The 16,986-nt window shown below is 39.5% G+C and overlaps 3 protein-coding genes across 5 annotated transcripts; 1 reads left to right on the forward strand and 2 right to left on the reverse strand.

The window, feature by feature from the left end:
* Positions 1-1,114: 1,114 nt before the first annotated feature.
* Positions 1,115-3,850, reverse strand: LOC106750609 (GMP reductase 1-like). Of its 2 annotated transcripts, none has more exons than XM_014631071.1 (6): positions 3,764-3,850; positions 2,805-2,924; positions 2,365-2,622; positions 2,045-2,233; positions 1,660-1,862; positions 1,115-1,583 (listed from the first exon to the last, which is right to left on the reverse strand). In XM_014631071.1, the coding sequence occupies exons 1-6, from the start codon at positions 3,848-3,850 to the stop codon at positions 1,388-1,390; spliced, it is 1,053 nt and encodes a 350-aa protein (XP_014486557.1). In that variant the 3' UTR covers positions 1,115-1,387. The 2 variants fall into 2 exon arrangements, with proteins under 2 accessions (XP_014486557.1, XP_014486558.1); XM_014631072.1 differs by lacking the exon at positions 3,764-3,850 and adding an exon at positions 3,531-3,742.
* On the reverse strand, positions 3,847-8,750 carry LOC106750608 (FK506-binding protein 59). Of its 2 annotated transcripts, none has more exons than XM_014631069.1 (6): positions 8,421-8,742; positions 7,834-8,170; positions 7,481-7,601; positions 7,148-7,395; positions 6,526-7,062; positions 3,847-6,230 (listed from the first exon to the last, which is right to left on the reverse strand). In XM_014631069.1, the coding sequence occupies exons 2-6, from the start codon at positions 8,167-8,169 to the stop codon at positions 6,063-6,065; spliced, it is 1,410 nt and encodes a 469-aa protein (XP_014486555.1). In that variant the 5' UTR covers position 8,170; positions 8,421-8,742; the 3' UTR covers positions 3,847-6,062. The 2 variants fall into 2 exon arrangements, with proteins under 2 accessions (XP_014486555.1, XP_014486556.1); XM_014631070.1 differs by having other exon boundaries at positions 6,138-6,241; positions 8,421-8,750.
* Positions 8,751-9,477: 727 nt separating this feature from the next.
* Positions 9,478-16,980, forward strand: LOC106750607. Its single transcript, XM_014631068.1, has 4 exons — positions 9,478-10,002; positions 10,077-10,223; positions 10,302-10,403; positions 10,593-16,980. The coding sequence occupies exons 1-4, from the start codon at positions 9,853-9,855 to the stop codon at positions 13,359-13,361; spliced, it is 3,168 nt and encodes a 1,055-aa protein (XP_014486554.1). The 5' UTR covers positions 9,478-9,852; the 3' UTR covers positions 13,362-16,980.
* Positions 16,981-16,986: the final 6 nt, after the last annotated feature.

The following is a 16,986-nucleotide window of genomic DNA, read 5'->3' on the forward strand; positions in this document are numbered from 1 at the left end:
ATAGCTATGCAGCTAAAAAAATAGTTACCATCAGGTTTTTCTCTGTTTATACTGTGTATAACGTAGATTTTATTACAAAATCATTTGATTTACATACTTTCTCTAATGTAAATACGATACTTTTTCCAACTAATATATAAACATCATGTTTTATCATATAAGTCATTTTTTACGCCTTTACATTTTAAGTAAAAACAAAAAGTAACATTGTTTAATTTCATAAATATTAAAACCGTTTAAGTTTGACTATTAATGTAAAATTATAATTTAACATGATCGAAAATAATCATTGAAATTGAAATTAAGATAATGTAAAGTATATGTTGCAAGTAAATAAAAAATTATGTATATTATCGTGTGACTACTTTTTTTTTAATTATTTTAAGGAAGTATAAAAAATTTCGAATGTCTCGTATGAAATTATTATTATTACATATATAGTGATTATAACGTAGAAAATACGAAGGAATAAAAGAGATATCTTTAACTTCTGTGTTCACGTTGTGAGCAAAGCTGAGAGATAAGTATCTTTTTTAGTCAGTCGAATTGTCAGATTTCTGATATCAGTATCTGCGCATTTTCTCATAAATTATTTTTGCGTTTTACAACAGCACAATATTTTCTGCTTTCTTGAATATACGAAAAACATATATTTAATCTTATAAAATAAATAATATAAAAAAAAACGTATATTTATTTCAAATGTATGTTCTCTATAATTTTATATACTTTATGGCAAATCATTAATTGACATTGGCGAATGTTTTAGGGACAAGCGCGACAGAAAGCCTCCCAGTTTCTCTGATCAAGAGAAGCAAGTAGCAAATGCAATGAAAGATTTTCACTTATAAATCAAATTTCTGTAAAATACTATAGGTAGAAGTACGATGGACGTTACTAATACGAGGTTTGTAAGATACCTAGATAATCGAATTTTATAAAAAAAAAAAAGATAATAAAAATATAATATAACTACGACAATATTATGTTGATTGTTTGGTAAATATAGTTAAAAGCGAATTAAAATGCCTTGGTTATCTCTCAAAATATAGTATAAATTAATAATAATGTTTTCAATAATAACAAAACAACGTTTAATATAACGAAATTCGTGTATTTGTGCATATAGAGATTGACGTGTAACATTCTCTTGTTTGAGCGTACTCAGCAATAATTCGTAATACTTGAATGTTATCACATAAATGGTAAACATTTTAGCAAGGTCGCGTGTATATATATATATTTACATACACATAATATTTTCACCCATATATAAATATTATTCGCCAGCAAATAATACGCGGTCAACAAGTATTGCTGTTAAACATTTCTTTCCTAAGCCTTTTACTAGGGAGTATAATTTAACACTTATATAATTACAAACGCTTTACATTTCCGGCGGCGGGCCGTACATGGGATTTAATTGTTGCGTGCAGCGTATAAATGTCGCTCGCCGCGGCAATTCGCGCAAACGCTCAGCTCCCGTGTAAGTACAAGCGGATCTCAGGCCGCCTAAAATGTCCAGCACGGTATTCTCGACGAAACCTCTGTAAGGCACTTCGACAGTCTTTCCCTCTGAAGATCTAGATCGGAGAATTATATAGCATGATCATTACCCGTATCTACGTTATCGTAATAACCAGCATTTACCGACGTTACCTATAATCCGCAACTCCGCCAGCATGCTTCTTCATGGCCGTGCTGGAGGCCATCCCGTAGAAGAGCTTGAATTTCTTACCATTCTTCTCTATAGTTTCGCCCCCGCATTCATCGTGGCCGGCAAACATGCCGCCCGCCATGACGAAGTCCGCGCCGGCACCAAACGCTTTTGCCAAATCACCCGGACAGGTGCAACCACCGTCCTGCATAGAGAAGAAGAAAACCAAATTATCAATCAACTCGGAGAACGTTAACACGTCTCTTTGAAACACGTAAAAGTGTGTTGTGCGGAAATATACGAGTGTAATGAGAATATTGGGAATAAACGGGATGTAATTATAATTCGTACTAATCGGGCCGTACACGGGGAACATGATATACTTACGGCAATAATGTGTCCCTTCAAGCCGTGTGCCGCGTCCGCGCACTCAATTACCGCGCTCAACTGGGGATAGCCCACGCCGGTTTTCATTCGCGTCGTGCACACGGAACCAGGCCCGATTCCCACTTTAATTATATCTGCCCCGGAAAGTATCAGTTCTTCCACCATTTCTCCTGTCACAACATTTCCTGCCTGTAGTGGCAGCAATTAATCTTTACGTTTGAGCGAAATGGTATCGCCCCATCTTCCGGCGTACCGATAACAATTGCTTTGCTAATCGAAGCTGAGAGAAACGAAAGATACGTTCATCCGCGAGTACTTACGATTATGGTGTGGTTCGGATATCGCGCTCTTACTTTTCTCACGTGCTCGACAAAATGTTGGGAATAGCCGTTCGCGACGTCCAAGCATATGAACGACAGCTCTGGCACTACGTCCAGAATACTCAAGAGGCGTTCGTAATCCTCATTTCCTGTTCCCGAGCTGGCCGCTACGTTCTTTATGCAGTCCGGATTAAGCGTGGCGAAACTTTTCCATTCATCTGCGGTGTAATATTTATGAATCGTAGTAAAAAGGCCGTGCTAGAAAAAGGCGCACAATAAGTTACGGTAACGCATCTCCATTGAGAATTCATTCACAGTCTCATGAATAATGTATCGTGATATTTGCAATTCGATCTACACTTTTTTTCCTTCTTTCTCGCAATTGACCGTTGCGCGATAAAGCGTGACGCATCACATTTCTATTATAAATTGTCCTATACCTTTGATAATGCTTTTGCCATTTCAAATGTTCCCACTGTGTCCATATTAGAGGCCATTACAGGAATTCCTCTATATGTTTGCTTAGAATTCCGAAATGTGATTTCCCTAAAAAGATCTACCTAAAATGCAAGTTGCGAAAATATTAATTTCTCTTAATATATAATGAGTTAATTATCCGAATTAATTAACTCATTATATATAATATCATTATATAATATCATTATATATAATTATCCGAATTAATTAACAGAGGAGTTATGTAAAAAGTTTAAATATGCATGTATATACATGTGTGTCTCATTGTATTAAATTGATATTGAGAAATATATTTTTTAATATAATATATTAGAAGTTTATTGATAGTACAGTTTTCTCTCGATACTTTTTGACATATTATGCGTATAAGGAAAACAACTGCTGTATCATAAAGTAAATATATCGCCACGTAAAAAAAATATAAAGATAATAATATGTCATTCTCTCCGTATCCGAAAAATCTAATGCGCGAAATTTGGTTATATCAATATACAGCTATGAATAGTCAGTAGGAACCATTACAAACGAATAGGTAACAGCTAGCGAGTGCGATTAAATCAATAAGGAAAACTTTGCGCTGAAATAAATTTCGGGCGAGGCCTGGTGAGCACTTTGCAAAGTTACAGTCCACCACCGGTATCAGTAATCAACGACAGTCCCCAAAACGTTGTTATGATTCGAACACGTACGGTAGTTTTGCGTGTCAATCATTGAATTTGAATTACAATCAAGATACAGCGATTCTTGGCTGAACACCTCGATGACGTGTCTTTCATTGTCTTTTTCGTAGCGTCCAAATTTCTACATTTCCCGTCCGACACGGAACGGAGATGCACGCACGCACACACACGCACAGGATAATCCCGAATGTGATCACAGACGATTCCAATTAACGCCAATTATATAAATATGTGACACTCACGTCCGATCTGCTTTTTAGAGTGCTGCGCTTCGGGCGTAGCAGCACGTCCTTAAAGTCCAGCTTTATGTCATTTATTATGTTCGGCATATTTCGGCGAGTGTGTATCCTTTCCTGCAGACGACGGCCGCCCCGGTCTAGCAGACGACGACGGCACTGTCTGTCGTCACGCGAGCTCGGACGTTCTTGCACTGGCTGGCAATCAGCACCCGGAGATGCCTTATCTGATACGTCTGCGCTCTAGACGGAGAGGGCTATTTTTGTCCCTCTCTCTCTTTCTCTTTATCGAACCAGGGCGGTGCGGCAGGCTGGGGGCGCTCCGAGAGAGAAGAATTCCCGTCGTCTCGAACGTACATACACAGGGTGTCCGGTAACAAGCGCGCCTGTCTCACGCACTCGGCGAGGGTCGGATCGCTTGTTGTCGGGAGGCCGAGGAATGAAACGATTCTTTTTCTTAACGGGAATAATACCGAGAGATATGGGAATATCTCTCGGGAGACAAGGCCAATAAAATAAATAGAAAATAAGCAACTTCTCTTTCTTTGTTTTTTTTTTTCTTGAATCGCCTATACAGATAACAGTATCTTGTTCTTTAAGGTGAACTTTGCTTCAACGATCTCGGCTTGTATGTGTAAAAGTTAATTACAGTTGCAGTAACGTGATTATAATATTATAAGAAGTCAAATTCTCTCAGTGCGTTATATAAGTTAGAAGGAAAATGTTGTGAATATGACGCGAGCCAAGATTTCGTCAGGGTGTGAGTTCATTGAAAAACTTCGAAATTTCCATTTGTATATGTAAGTTGTTGGTAAAAACCTCTATTTTTAATTCGCCACGGTTTAAAAACTATCCCCGCATTTCGATATGCTTCCTAAGTGATTTCCATTTTCGACGAAGTATATCACTATGCGCGCAGTTTCAATTGTATTTACTTACACAGTGACTAAAATATAATTAATACAATTTCGAGTACAATCATAATAATTCTAATCTCAACAAATTTCGCAACACCTCTCACTTATGTGATACGTTGCTTAAAAATTGAAAAAAATACTGACGAAACACCTTGTATATTTGTTACGTTTTTTCTTTTATTTCTTTATTGGTCTTATTGGTTCTTTATTGATTTTAAAAGTATCGTGAATTATCATCAAATTGATGTTAGCGTGTCGTACGATTGAAGATCGGTTATGCTTGTGTAATGTTTAAAATCTCAGTTGAAATATCGGAAAAACAATTTGCATATTTATTATAATAGTTTATTTATTTAACTATGTGCCTGTTAATGATAGTAGAATTGCATTGGGCGAGTATGCTTCGAAATAAAATTCAAAACAGATTTTACATGTGAATGAAAAATTAAATACAAAACATGTATGTATGTATTATATTATAATACAATACATATCATTTTACGTAAATTTATCACTTGTAAAGCATGACATATATATATATATATATTTCACTTTACGAATTAATAATTATGAGCAATAGGAAATTTTTAAAGTCCGTTATGACAGGTAAAAAAAAAAACAAATTATATATTGAATAATTGATACCAAAATTCTTCGTTCATTTCTTTTCTTACAATTTAATTCTGTAATATCGTACCCACACAATTTGTAAATCAATTAAAATGATGTACATTTCTAAAGAAGTGTACATATTCTTCGTAAGTTATTTCCATATATAATTATCTCGTATAGATATAATCAATGTAGTATACTTCTAATATTTTTTCAAATTATTTTTACAATTCCTGACAAACATTCGAATTCATACATAATGAGATGAGCATGCAATGAAACTATCCTAATAGTCCCTTCAAATGCTATTATAATGTACACAATAATTATGTTAAATATAAACGATGGCACTATGCGCAATTGAATGATATACTTTCAGACAGCCCTTTCATTACTGTTGCCCATTATTTTGTAAAAATTGGAAATTAATATGCAGTTGTTGAAATAAGTATAACACAACCTTAAAATGAGTTGTATCGCACTAAAAAATATTTAAAAATTCGACAAACTTCGTTCGTCTTTCTAAGAGAAGACGTTTGGGAAGATTTTTTAAATTAATTATTGTAATAATTAACATCGTAAAGGCCAATATATATATATATATATATATAATGTGGACATTATTAAAAATTCGTTAAAATTTCAGTCAGTGTTAACGTGTGACATGCATTTGTCGATATTTTCGAGTGACAACAGTACTCTCTCTTAGATGGTGCCAAAAATAAAAATTCAATTGGCAGTACACAGGGCAGTGCAAAGGAGATACGAGCCATCGTTTACATGTTTTGGAATTCATCGGTGCCGTTCGCGTTGAGCATAAGTATGTTAGGATTTTCCTTTTCAAAGGCAGTCGCGTCTCTACCTCCTGGTCTTTCTTCTTGTCCCCATTCTCCCAGAGTCCCGTGCATTACATCCGGCTGTTCCTTCAGTTTTTCCTCCTCCTTCTGTGACATTACTGACAATTTATGTTCAAACACGAACACAGTAAGACAGTACAAATTTAATTTCCGATATTTAACTTCGATCAATCAGCCTTTATATCGTTTAGTATTGTTTGTTTGCAAACAAATGTATCTGTGCGCCTCGAATATATCGCGAAGATATAATTTTAGTGTTAAATAACCAAATTATATATTAAATAATAAACATCACACAACACTATATTAACTGATACAAAGCTTAACACGTGTAAAAGGATTGCGTATTTATCAGGTACGTTATTCATTATTTTTCACAAACCTGTTTATCCTCTTGCGCAAATTTATCGAACATGTTCGCATAAAGCTTCTTTTCTTTACTTAATTGCTTCTTAATAAGGTTATTACAAATTAAAATCTGCTTAAACGCAGCGGTATTTTTCGGTTCTACTTTTATGACCTCTTGGAAATCCTTAATAGCAACTTCAGGCGATGCAAGCCCAAGATGTGCTAATCCTCTTCTAAACAGAGCCTTCTCGTTCTGAGAGTCCAACTCTAAAGCTTCATCGCATGATTCCTTCGCCAGGATATGTTCATCCGTTTTCAGGTAACACAGAGCGAGATTTAAGTGAGCCGCTAACTCGAGATCTTTCTTCTTCAGCTTAAAGTCATCTCCAGAATTTGATTCACTGTCCGTTTCGCTATCCGACTCGACATTTGATAAATACTTTAAAACTTTCTGGTACATTTTAATAGCTAAGCTGATTTTACCGGACTTAAAGTAGTTCGTTCCCTTTTCTTTGTGCATCTTTGCTTGTTCCATCTTTTCTGAAGCCTTCATCAACCACATCTCGGTTTCCTGTGAATGAACGACACAATCAGTAACAGTTAAGGCAATCACGAAAAGATGCTAGGATTATTTTCACGTTCGGAAGTCAGTTTACCTTCTCGAAGCTCCTGAGTTCTACTTCATACTCCACATCCGCATTAGGTGGAATATTGAATTCAGTGTTTCCTTGTTCCTTAAATGCATATTTACTTTTAATTAGCAATCTAGACTTCTCTCCGTCTAAAAAGCGCTTCAACGCTATCTCCACACCCTCCACAATTCCTACAATCTCTCCTTCCCCAAGGCAAAATTCTACATCTCTGTCTTCGAATATTTGTTCATTATATTTTCCGATAAGATGTACTAAAAGCAAAGAAGTTGTTAAATAAAAGGTGAGGATGTGAGTGGAACTTTTATGTTTAAGCTAATACTAGATCGTGACACTGACTGTTCACTTTGGCGCCATTTTCTGGAGAAACATAGGGCTTCCCAGCGACAATCTGATATCTCTCGATACTTTTGTCTTTATTTGGACTTAGATCTTCTCCGCTCCAGCTAATCAATTCGACCTAAAGAAACATATGTGTTAGAATGCACGACTAATGAATAATTCTCCAGCTTATTCATTTTAATCATTTCAATTTTTAATAAGTGTATACGTTATATATATATATATATATAATTTAAATATTGTTGGCTTATCCATACACAGATAACAAATCCCTTTAACATATCATAGTGAAGTTTCCCGAGACTATAAGGCTCTTTTATCTTTCAATGAATAAGTGAATGTTTACTCACTTCAAATTTTAACGTAGCATCTGGCGGGATCAAAGGCTGGCTACCATTTTTGCCATAAGCATATTCAGGAGCACACGTCAGTATAGCTACTTCACCTTTTTTCATACTCGCCACTCCGATGTCCCATGCTTTAATGACACTACCACGTCCCAGATCAAACTTGAATGGCTTACCCCTGTCTTTGCTGGAGTCAAATTTCGTCCCGTCCAACAAAGTGCCAGTATAGTGGACCTTTACCTTGCAACCAACCGTAGGAGTTTCATCTCCTTGTCCTTCTTGAATAATTTCCTTCAACACACCGTTGTCTTTCGCGGGAGATAAATCTATCGCAGCCATTCTATAAAGTAGAACACGGAATAACTCGTATAGAATCAACAGCCTCGAAATGAATGCTTCTAAATAAAAAAACAGAGCTTCGAATGAGTTCGTTAATAATTCATGGCTTGGCCAACGGAGGAACTTTCTGGACTCGCAAAGCGCGCGAACGCTGACGACGGGAGGAAATGATAGCGCAGAAACGTAAACGCGTGATTCTACGGGAAAATTATGTTTGAAAATGAGAATACATATTCAACAGCAGTACATACGTCTTACGAGGTAGAAGCGTTTGGCTTTTTGTTCGTACGTATTTGCTTCGCTGAAGCAAACGCAAATCCTTGCAAGCGTACGCGCCGGCGATCCCAAAGAAACTAGTTTCTCCAGTCGTGGTATCTGAGTAATCAATTTCATGGAATTTGCCAGAAAATCCGCGCTACCGGTACCGATAGTCGATGTCACGTTTGATTATGTCTCTATCTCCTCGTGGGTTCGCGTCTTCGCTGAAAAATAAGCATTGAATTAGGCACCCTACCTTATCGACGATATTCCGCGGATAATGAAGATTCCATATTAGTGTTTTAAACTTAAGAAATTTATCAATCGCAGTTAATTATTCTCTTCACATTCGATTGTGATTGATCAGTTTCTTAAAATATCTATTGTAGACCAACACTTGTTGGTCTCTGCCCACAAGACGCGATAATGCTTGCGCGTGGCGGAGTTCCCGCGGTAACCAATGAACTTCTAGTTCTTACGAAAAAACGGCGCGTTGATTGGCTACTTCAGCGCAGCAAGAGTTGCCTCGTCCTATGTGCCAGAGTTTAGTGACGCTAGGAGCGTCGGCTCGTCGCGCATGCGTGCATAAGCATCGAAAAAAAGTTTCGAGATGATCGGGATAGAATAAAAATAGGGACATGTCTTAATGATAAGGTCAATTTCTTAAGGCTTCAAATACCTATTGTAGACCGACACTAAAGCCCGGATCAGACTGCGGATTATGGATTAAGATTGAATTGAATGTAGACAATCAGTGTAAAGTAAACTGAACTCAAGTTTACTGAAACTGAGTGAATTCACCGATTGATCAAATTTCAATCTCAATCTCAATCTTCAATCCACAGTCCGATACGGGCCTTACGTCACTTTGGCTGTGGTCCTTTCCGAGCATTTCGCCAATCACCAACGTACCAGTCAAGTGCGGACCCATCTTTATTTCGCGAGAAACCATCGGCTTTAACCAATAGGAATTAATCTTATCAACGCAGGCCACGATTATGCGCCAATGCGGTGGCGGGACAGATATCGCACGTAATATTCTAGCGACGAAGTTGCATTCGTGTAATTACACCACGCCATATTTCTGTTCCGCGCGCTTTGCTACGGAAAATGTCTGCTGGTTGCCAGTGCATCCTCGGTCGGAGTGAACGGGAATAACGTACGAGCGCGATTCAACAGACCGGCTGCGGTAGCGTCGGGATACGTTGCATACCGTATTGTGGACTACCGTGACTGTTCGTGCGTCGTTTGAGCTGCGCGCAGGAGCGAACGGAAAGGTTATTGCTGGCACATCAGAATCGCGATGTGCACGAACCCGCCACTGCCCGCCCGCCGCACATCCCGGACCGTCGTAGAGCTGAATCGTGCGGTCTGAGCGATATCCCGCTTACTTCGGCTCCCGGCTGCGGCCACCTCCCGCTCAACATGATGTCGGCGAAGCAAAACCCGACGAATCGGACCAGCATGACCGAACGTTGTCGGATTTGTCTGGCCGACAACGGTTGTATGATCAGTCTACGCAACGAGCGCGTGGAGAGCAAGCTCAAGGATCTGGTCAAGTGCACGTTCGTCGATGTAGGTTTCGACAACAGCTCATTTTCGGCCGGGCGTCTCAAGCCTTTATCTTTACCTTTGCTTGCTTGCTGCAGATTAAGCATGAGGAGAACTTGCCCGCCTTCGTATGCCATGTATGCCTGTATAAACTGAATATGTGGAGCGAGTTTAAAGAACGGTTCATACAGTCCAACAAGATCCTTCTGGGACAGTTGCAAGTATCGGAAGTTTCCGATGTCGAGGTGAGTTGCGATTCGATTAATTAGTTAAGTGTCGTTACCGTACACGGCATGATATACCTTCCGCTTCTTTCACCGTAGATTAAGAACCCCTCCAGAGATGGGAGAAACACAGATGGAAGTATAAAAAGGAAACGCTTGAGCGAGAACAGCGAGAACGCTGTTCCCGAACAGAGTGACAAGGTATGTGTTCAGTTTTAATCAAGGTGTGTTTTCAATCGCCCAATTTCTATGCGCTTTACTTACTTATGCCTCCCATTGATAAAAATATACATTGGGTTTTCGGTATTGTTTGATGAAATCTCTTGTACAACCAGTATACTCGAGTGATGCTTCGGTGGCTATCAAACAACCCAGGCTGTCCTGTTTCAGAAAAAGTCGAAGACGGAAGCAACTTCCCCCGAAATTGCGAACGTCGAACGCGTGGTTGGCGAAAATACATTAAACACGGTATACATATCGGACGACGACGACGGCGACGATAAGTCGACCTTGCCGAAAAATTCTGATAAGACGCTAAGTGCGGCCAACGATAACAAGCCGAAGGAAAATGGCGATGAGCGAGTAGAGAGCAAGTCGTCCGTAGGGTTAACGAAAAGTCGACTGTTACCTGGGAAACGCGGCAGAGCTATCGAGAGAAGGAAGGCGTCCACGAAACGTTGGGTGGCGAGGAAGAAGGCGCTCCTGGCGGCGACCGGAGAGAACGTCTCCGATACTGACTCGATAGCCTCCGACGATGCGCAGATGTCGCCTGTGCAGAAAGCCCGCGCCAAGACCAACGCGGACAAGGAAGCGGAACGGCAAAAGAGGATCGCGAAGGTGCTGAAGAACCTGGAGATGAATTTAACGGAGAAGTACACCGTGCTTCGTGACGGCGATCACATCGTCGGCGACACGGATTCCGAGACGCGCAAGACCCGGCTGAGCAAGGAACTGCACTCGAAGGAGGAGAAGAATTTGCTCGACAAGCAGGGTAACGTCAGGAGGACCAGATCCTCGTCGCAGGAGCAGAAAGAGAACACGCCGATGACGAACGACGTTGCGGAAGCCGGTCGCGCGAAGAAGCCGCTGCCCGACGACGGAGCGTTCACCCCGCGTCTGATCAAGTCCGAGCTGATGATCGGTAACGACAGGTACATCGTGACGTCGACGTTGATTCGCACGGGAACGTCGCGCCTGAGCAAAGAAGGCTTGAACAATGTAGCCAAGGACGGCAAGAACCCGAGCGCCGACGACGGCGTGCAGGAGAAGAACACCGACATTATCGACGCGGTCCAGCTGCGCCGGGTGCATCCCGCTTCGACGAATTCGAAGAGCAAGAAGTTCGAGAGATGCTTGAACGTCGACGTGGAGACCACGGAATTGGAGTCGCTGAAGCGCGTGCAGGTCGAACTTGCGGGCTTCGTTGAGCACGAAATCAAGCAGAAGCTGTTCGGCACGAACGACAGCCCCAGGAAGGTCAAGCGGACGGATAACTCTTACGGGAAGGCTTATCGCAAGCTCGACCAGCAATTGAAGGGTATAGTAGGGAAAACTATAATAAGCAACGTCGAGGCCTCCTTGATGAGAGGTATAGTCACGCCTATCAAGCAGCTTCATCAGCAATCGGTTTCGTCCGAGTTCATCGAGATCGCGAAGAACTCGCCCGTGTATCAGCCGATAGTGATCGTCGAGCGTTTGAACATCGAGAGAGAGGTCAAGCTTCGGAGAACGAATCCTTACGTTTACGCTCTGAAGCAGGCTATATCGAGGAACAAAGCAGCCGGGCCGTTCAGCGCGATATCGCGCAAGCGACAGAGCGTGCCTCCGAAGAGGTACCTCGATTTCAACACTTCTGCCCTGGACTCCGACTCCGACGATATGGACGAGATGGTCAGGCAGAGGTCACCCAAGACAACGAACGCGCCGAATCTGAGAACTTACGCGAACATAGCGGCCAAGCAGTCGGCGAACAATCAGACGCCCATAATCAAGCGAATGGACGGCTCGGTCGTTAAAGCCGCGGACAACAACAGCGTAGCCGTGTCGGTCTACAACGTCGAGCAGAATATCACGGCGCACGAGGAGAAGCCGGATTACGAAGAGGCTATTAAGATAGAGGAGGCTATAGCGGAGAATCACATATGCGGGGTGTGCGGCGTCTCGTTCGACAGCCGGAGGGAGGTCGAGGAGCACGTGCGAACTCACAAGACGTCGGGCACGGAGAACAACACGATCACCGTGACACGGCAGCTGCAGAAGCCGAAGGTGAAGCGTTGCAAGAGATGTCAGACCCTGGTGGACGCCCGTTACGTCAAGGCGCACGTCTGCTCGTCGACGCCGCTCTCGCACAAGTGCTACGTCTGCAACTCGACGTTCCGCACGGAGAAACTGCTCGTCCGCCACCTGGACAGTCATGATCACTCGGAATTCACGATAGAGAACATCACGAAGCTCGAGAGCATGAAGGCGAGCCTGTCCGCGAAATCGGACAAGGAACAGGAACCGAGGAGCGAGGCGAAGAGTATCTCAACGGAGAACAACGACGTCCAGCCGGACAAGACGACCAGGATGGGCACGAAGCTGATCGACGACACCCAGGAGAAGCCCAAGAAAGCTTATACCTGTTTCGTGTGCGACAAGATCTTCACGGACGAGGAGGTGCTGAAGGACCACTTGCAGAAACACTGCGACGACGTAAGCGAGGGCGAGCAGAGCAACAGCAAGGAGCAGTACCAGTGCGCCATCTGCGGCAACACCCTGGAGTCGGACCAGGCGCTGGAGGAGCACGTCGGGAAGCACCTGTTCGACGACGAGGACGACAATCCTAATCTGATCAGCATCAGGGAGCAGGAGGACATTCAGTCGAAGATGTACCAGTGCGGCCAATGCTCGGAGGTATTCGACTCGGACATATTGCTGGAGATGCACGTGCAGGAACACGAGGAGGAAGTCGCGATAGCGGAGTGGGAGAAGAAGAGGGTAGACACTTGCCCGTACGAGTGTATGCTCTGTGGCGAATACATCGACACGGAGGAGGAGCTGGCCGAACACTTGGACACGATGCACAACATACGCAACGCTGACGCGTACGTGTGCCAGTTGTGCGACCAGCCGTTCGGCACGCTCGAGGAGCTTCAGGAACACGTGGCTATCCACTGATGTACGATTCTACTATAAATTCTCTTTATTTCGAATTATTCATATATATATATATATAAAAGGGAGATCACAAAAGAGGGACGTCTCTCGAACGCACGACGATATGACGATTATAAATATAGTTTGTGGCCGAGACATTTTCACATTTGTAATTTATGCGACAAGATCTGCCAAGTAGCGACGCGTAAAGTAAATTTTGTCCCTTCGACGAAGCTCCCCGTTTAACGTACCTCGTACGTTCGGCGAAATCGTAATATGATTTGTGGAAAAAATAAATTGATGGAATTTACCCTTTTTTTTTTTCTTTTTTTTGCTGCTTGCGCGCGAGATGTTCGTGAAGATATAATATAATTTATAAAATGCAGATTGTGTACACGTCATATATCATTAACTGTATCTCGAATCTAACTTCCGCAAATTATAAAGACCATACCGTTTATACAGGGTGTCGGGCACAACGCGTGCCTTGTGTACAGGTAGAGCCTATTGTAGAAAAAAAAAACTGAGCGGAAAAGTTCTTCATTGCTTATAATTACGATAATTAATAGAATATTTAAAGAATGTTGGCGCGAAAAGCAATAGAACGAGCTCTGTGAGACTCAAAATGTTTCAGCTTTTTTGCCCAGGGATTTTCAACGTGCACACTTAGGGCCGATTTCACAACCTACGGTTAACTTAATCCGCTAATTACTCCATTGAAATTGATCAATCGCATTTGTTGAATAGAATTGATCAGAACTATAACTAACCACGGTTAGTGATACTTAACCGGTCCGGTTAAGTTAATCGGAGGTTTCGAAACATGCTTTTAGTCAGATATTTTTTAAATAATTTGTGTTATTTGTATATAATTCATTGGTCATTGCGTATCTTTAGATAGTAAAGAACTTTTTCGTTCAGTTTAACGAGTTCTATCCGCACATGAGCGAATGTACGCGTCGTGTTAGATACGTGTATTGTATATCGTGTTTCAGACGACGTGAAAAATTTATTTTTATTCTCTTTAATTTTATTCACTTTAATGTTATTTTAAATATGCTAATAGTGAAGCTGTGTTAAATATATTATAAAGATTGCAACCGCTATTAAAATAAATATTGAAAGATTTGTACCGTGAGACATGTAATTTGCAATACACACACACACACACACACACACACACACACACACACACACACACACACACACACACATATATATATATATATATATATATTATATATTTATGTATGTATGTATGTACGTATGTATAGAAATGTGTAGAAAGGGGGAAAGGATGATAACATGCAGAAAATAACTTTTATGTAAGATAGACGCTCGTATTACTTTGCTGAAAAAAAAGCATTGTTCTTATGTTTTGCATCAAGATGATGCATAAGTAATAAATGTAAATATATTATGTAGAATGCAGATTTGTGTTTAAGTCTCTCATTAAATGTCACATAAAATATGATACTTGTATGATATATCTAACTAGTTATCCAACAAAATTAGATATATTATACCATTATTGCATGTAATATTACTCATAAATGTCAGCGATTTTAGTTGTATATCTATATGTGCAGGGCTCCCATAAATTTTCCCAAAAAGTTTTTTTTTTTTTTTTGGAACTCTAAGACGGACATCTCTTTCCACCAGAAAATATATTGATTTCTTCAGACATACATCACATACATAATCAACGGAAATTTTAATCTATTCGGAAAAATGTGTGCATCGTGCATTTTCTCATGCATGAGTATTTCTATTTACTGGCAAAGAGAAAGAATTTTAGTGCTCCAAGAAAATTGCAGAAATTCATAGGTCTTAAAAACGTGCCGACCTTAAACCTACATTACACCCAATCTAATCTATGATATACCGATGAAGAGTTGTTTTGTCTCAAGCTAATCTCTGTGTCACTTGAAATATAATTATAAAGATATTATAATGCTATATACTTGATATACTTGAAGTTTGTCAAACACAAACAATAGTGTTATATATGTGGTTTAAACGAATAACAATTTATAAAATACTATGTTAAGTGAATTATATATAATTATACTTTTTTTTTAATTAACCACATAGTCACCACATAATGATTAGTATAATGAACATGTATAAAATCCAGATAAAGCTTTTCTTTATGTAAAATGTAAGTAGTTTTCATTTCTAAAGCGCTTACAGAACTTTTAAATTTTGTCTCGGACAATTGATATGTCAGCATAATATATTACACGTGTGAGACTTAACTGTTAATATCTCTTTTTTTTTTTTTTTTAGTTTATTTAGAAGTGATAAGAGAAAGAAAGAGAGATATATTGTCGTTATTTTTGTACGTGGAACGAAACGGAAAATTATGTTGATTGACATGATACGGTAAATCTAAAAGACGTCTTATGTATAAGTATCATTTATTAGACATACATAATGAACTTTATACACAAGCTAGAATCTACTTAACAACTGTATGGAGTCGTGAATACTTCACAAAATCAATTTGAAGGACTAATAAATGAATGATTATAAAAATCAGTCAGACTGAATTGAAAATTCCGCTATACTCTACGATATTTACATAAATACTGTGTACATAGACACAATGTATTCGTAATGAATACCTTGCTTTCTCTTTTCAATGCGTATTATAATAATCGTAAATCAAACATTCTTGTGATTGCAGTTAGATAAAGTAGAAATATCTTTTTTTTTTTTTAGATAAATTAGGACTTCTGGGAACAAATGTGTAAACTATGAATTGTTTCTTCTTACATGAAGGTTCATGCTATATAGCTGCAATTTTATGTATTTATAATTTCAGAGAGAAATTAATTTCACTTGATACACATTTGCGACATTTCCACTCGATAAATGTTACACTTATTCAAGTATAATAACGGCTTTAATAGGAGATATTTCCATATATTTTTCTTTTTCTCAAGTATTATATAGCAAGTTCGAAATATACAAGAATTGTTCTCGACTAAATAAAAACTAGAGCTCGACTTATTTTTTCTCAGAAACGATTTCTTAATATTATCGAACCTATGTAAAAACAAATTATGTACATAACGTATTTTAGATGTGAAAATATTCTTTCGATACAACGTAACATTGATAATTTAAACTTTTATCGCCTAAGTATCTCTCGTGGCAAATCATCAATTTCTTCTGTCAAATCATCATCATCAACTATAAAGTCCCATTGATAAATAGAACATTTCTATCGCCTTGCTCCTGGGTCCCGAATTTTTTTATTTCCGTATATTAACTTTATATATGCAATTTAAAGTCTCGTGTCGTTTATGTGTGCTCTCACATGCTCCGAATATTTTAACACTTGAAATTTATTAAACGACCATAATAACTTCACATATTGCTATGTTCTTATATTCTATTATGTACAATGACACCATTCAGATAGACATTAGTTGCTTTAATAGTACTTTTCTTTTAATAACAATAAATTAAATAGAACTCTCGTCGCAGCAGCCAAAAAAGATCCTTAGTTATAACAATGGTAATGAGTCGTAAATCGCATGATTGTACAATATTCCGATGTCTAAACTCGTTATATACGCGCGACACACGTTGTATCCATGTTTATCCACTGAGACTAACTAGCGCGGGGAGGGGGGGG

The sequence above is a fragment of the Dinoponera quadriceps genome, unplaced genomic scaffold (genome assembly GCF_001313825.1).
Source record: "Dinoponera quadriceps isolate SergipeBrazil2010 unplaced genomic scaffold, ASM131382v1 scaffold5050, whole genome shotgun sequence".
In the NCBI taxonomy this organism is placed as follows: Eukaryota; Metazoa; Arthropoda; class Insecta; order Hymenoptera; family Formicidae; genus Dinoponera; species Dinoponera quadriceps.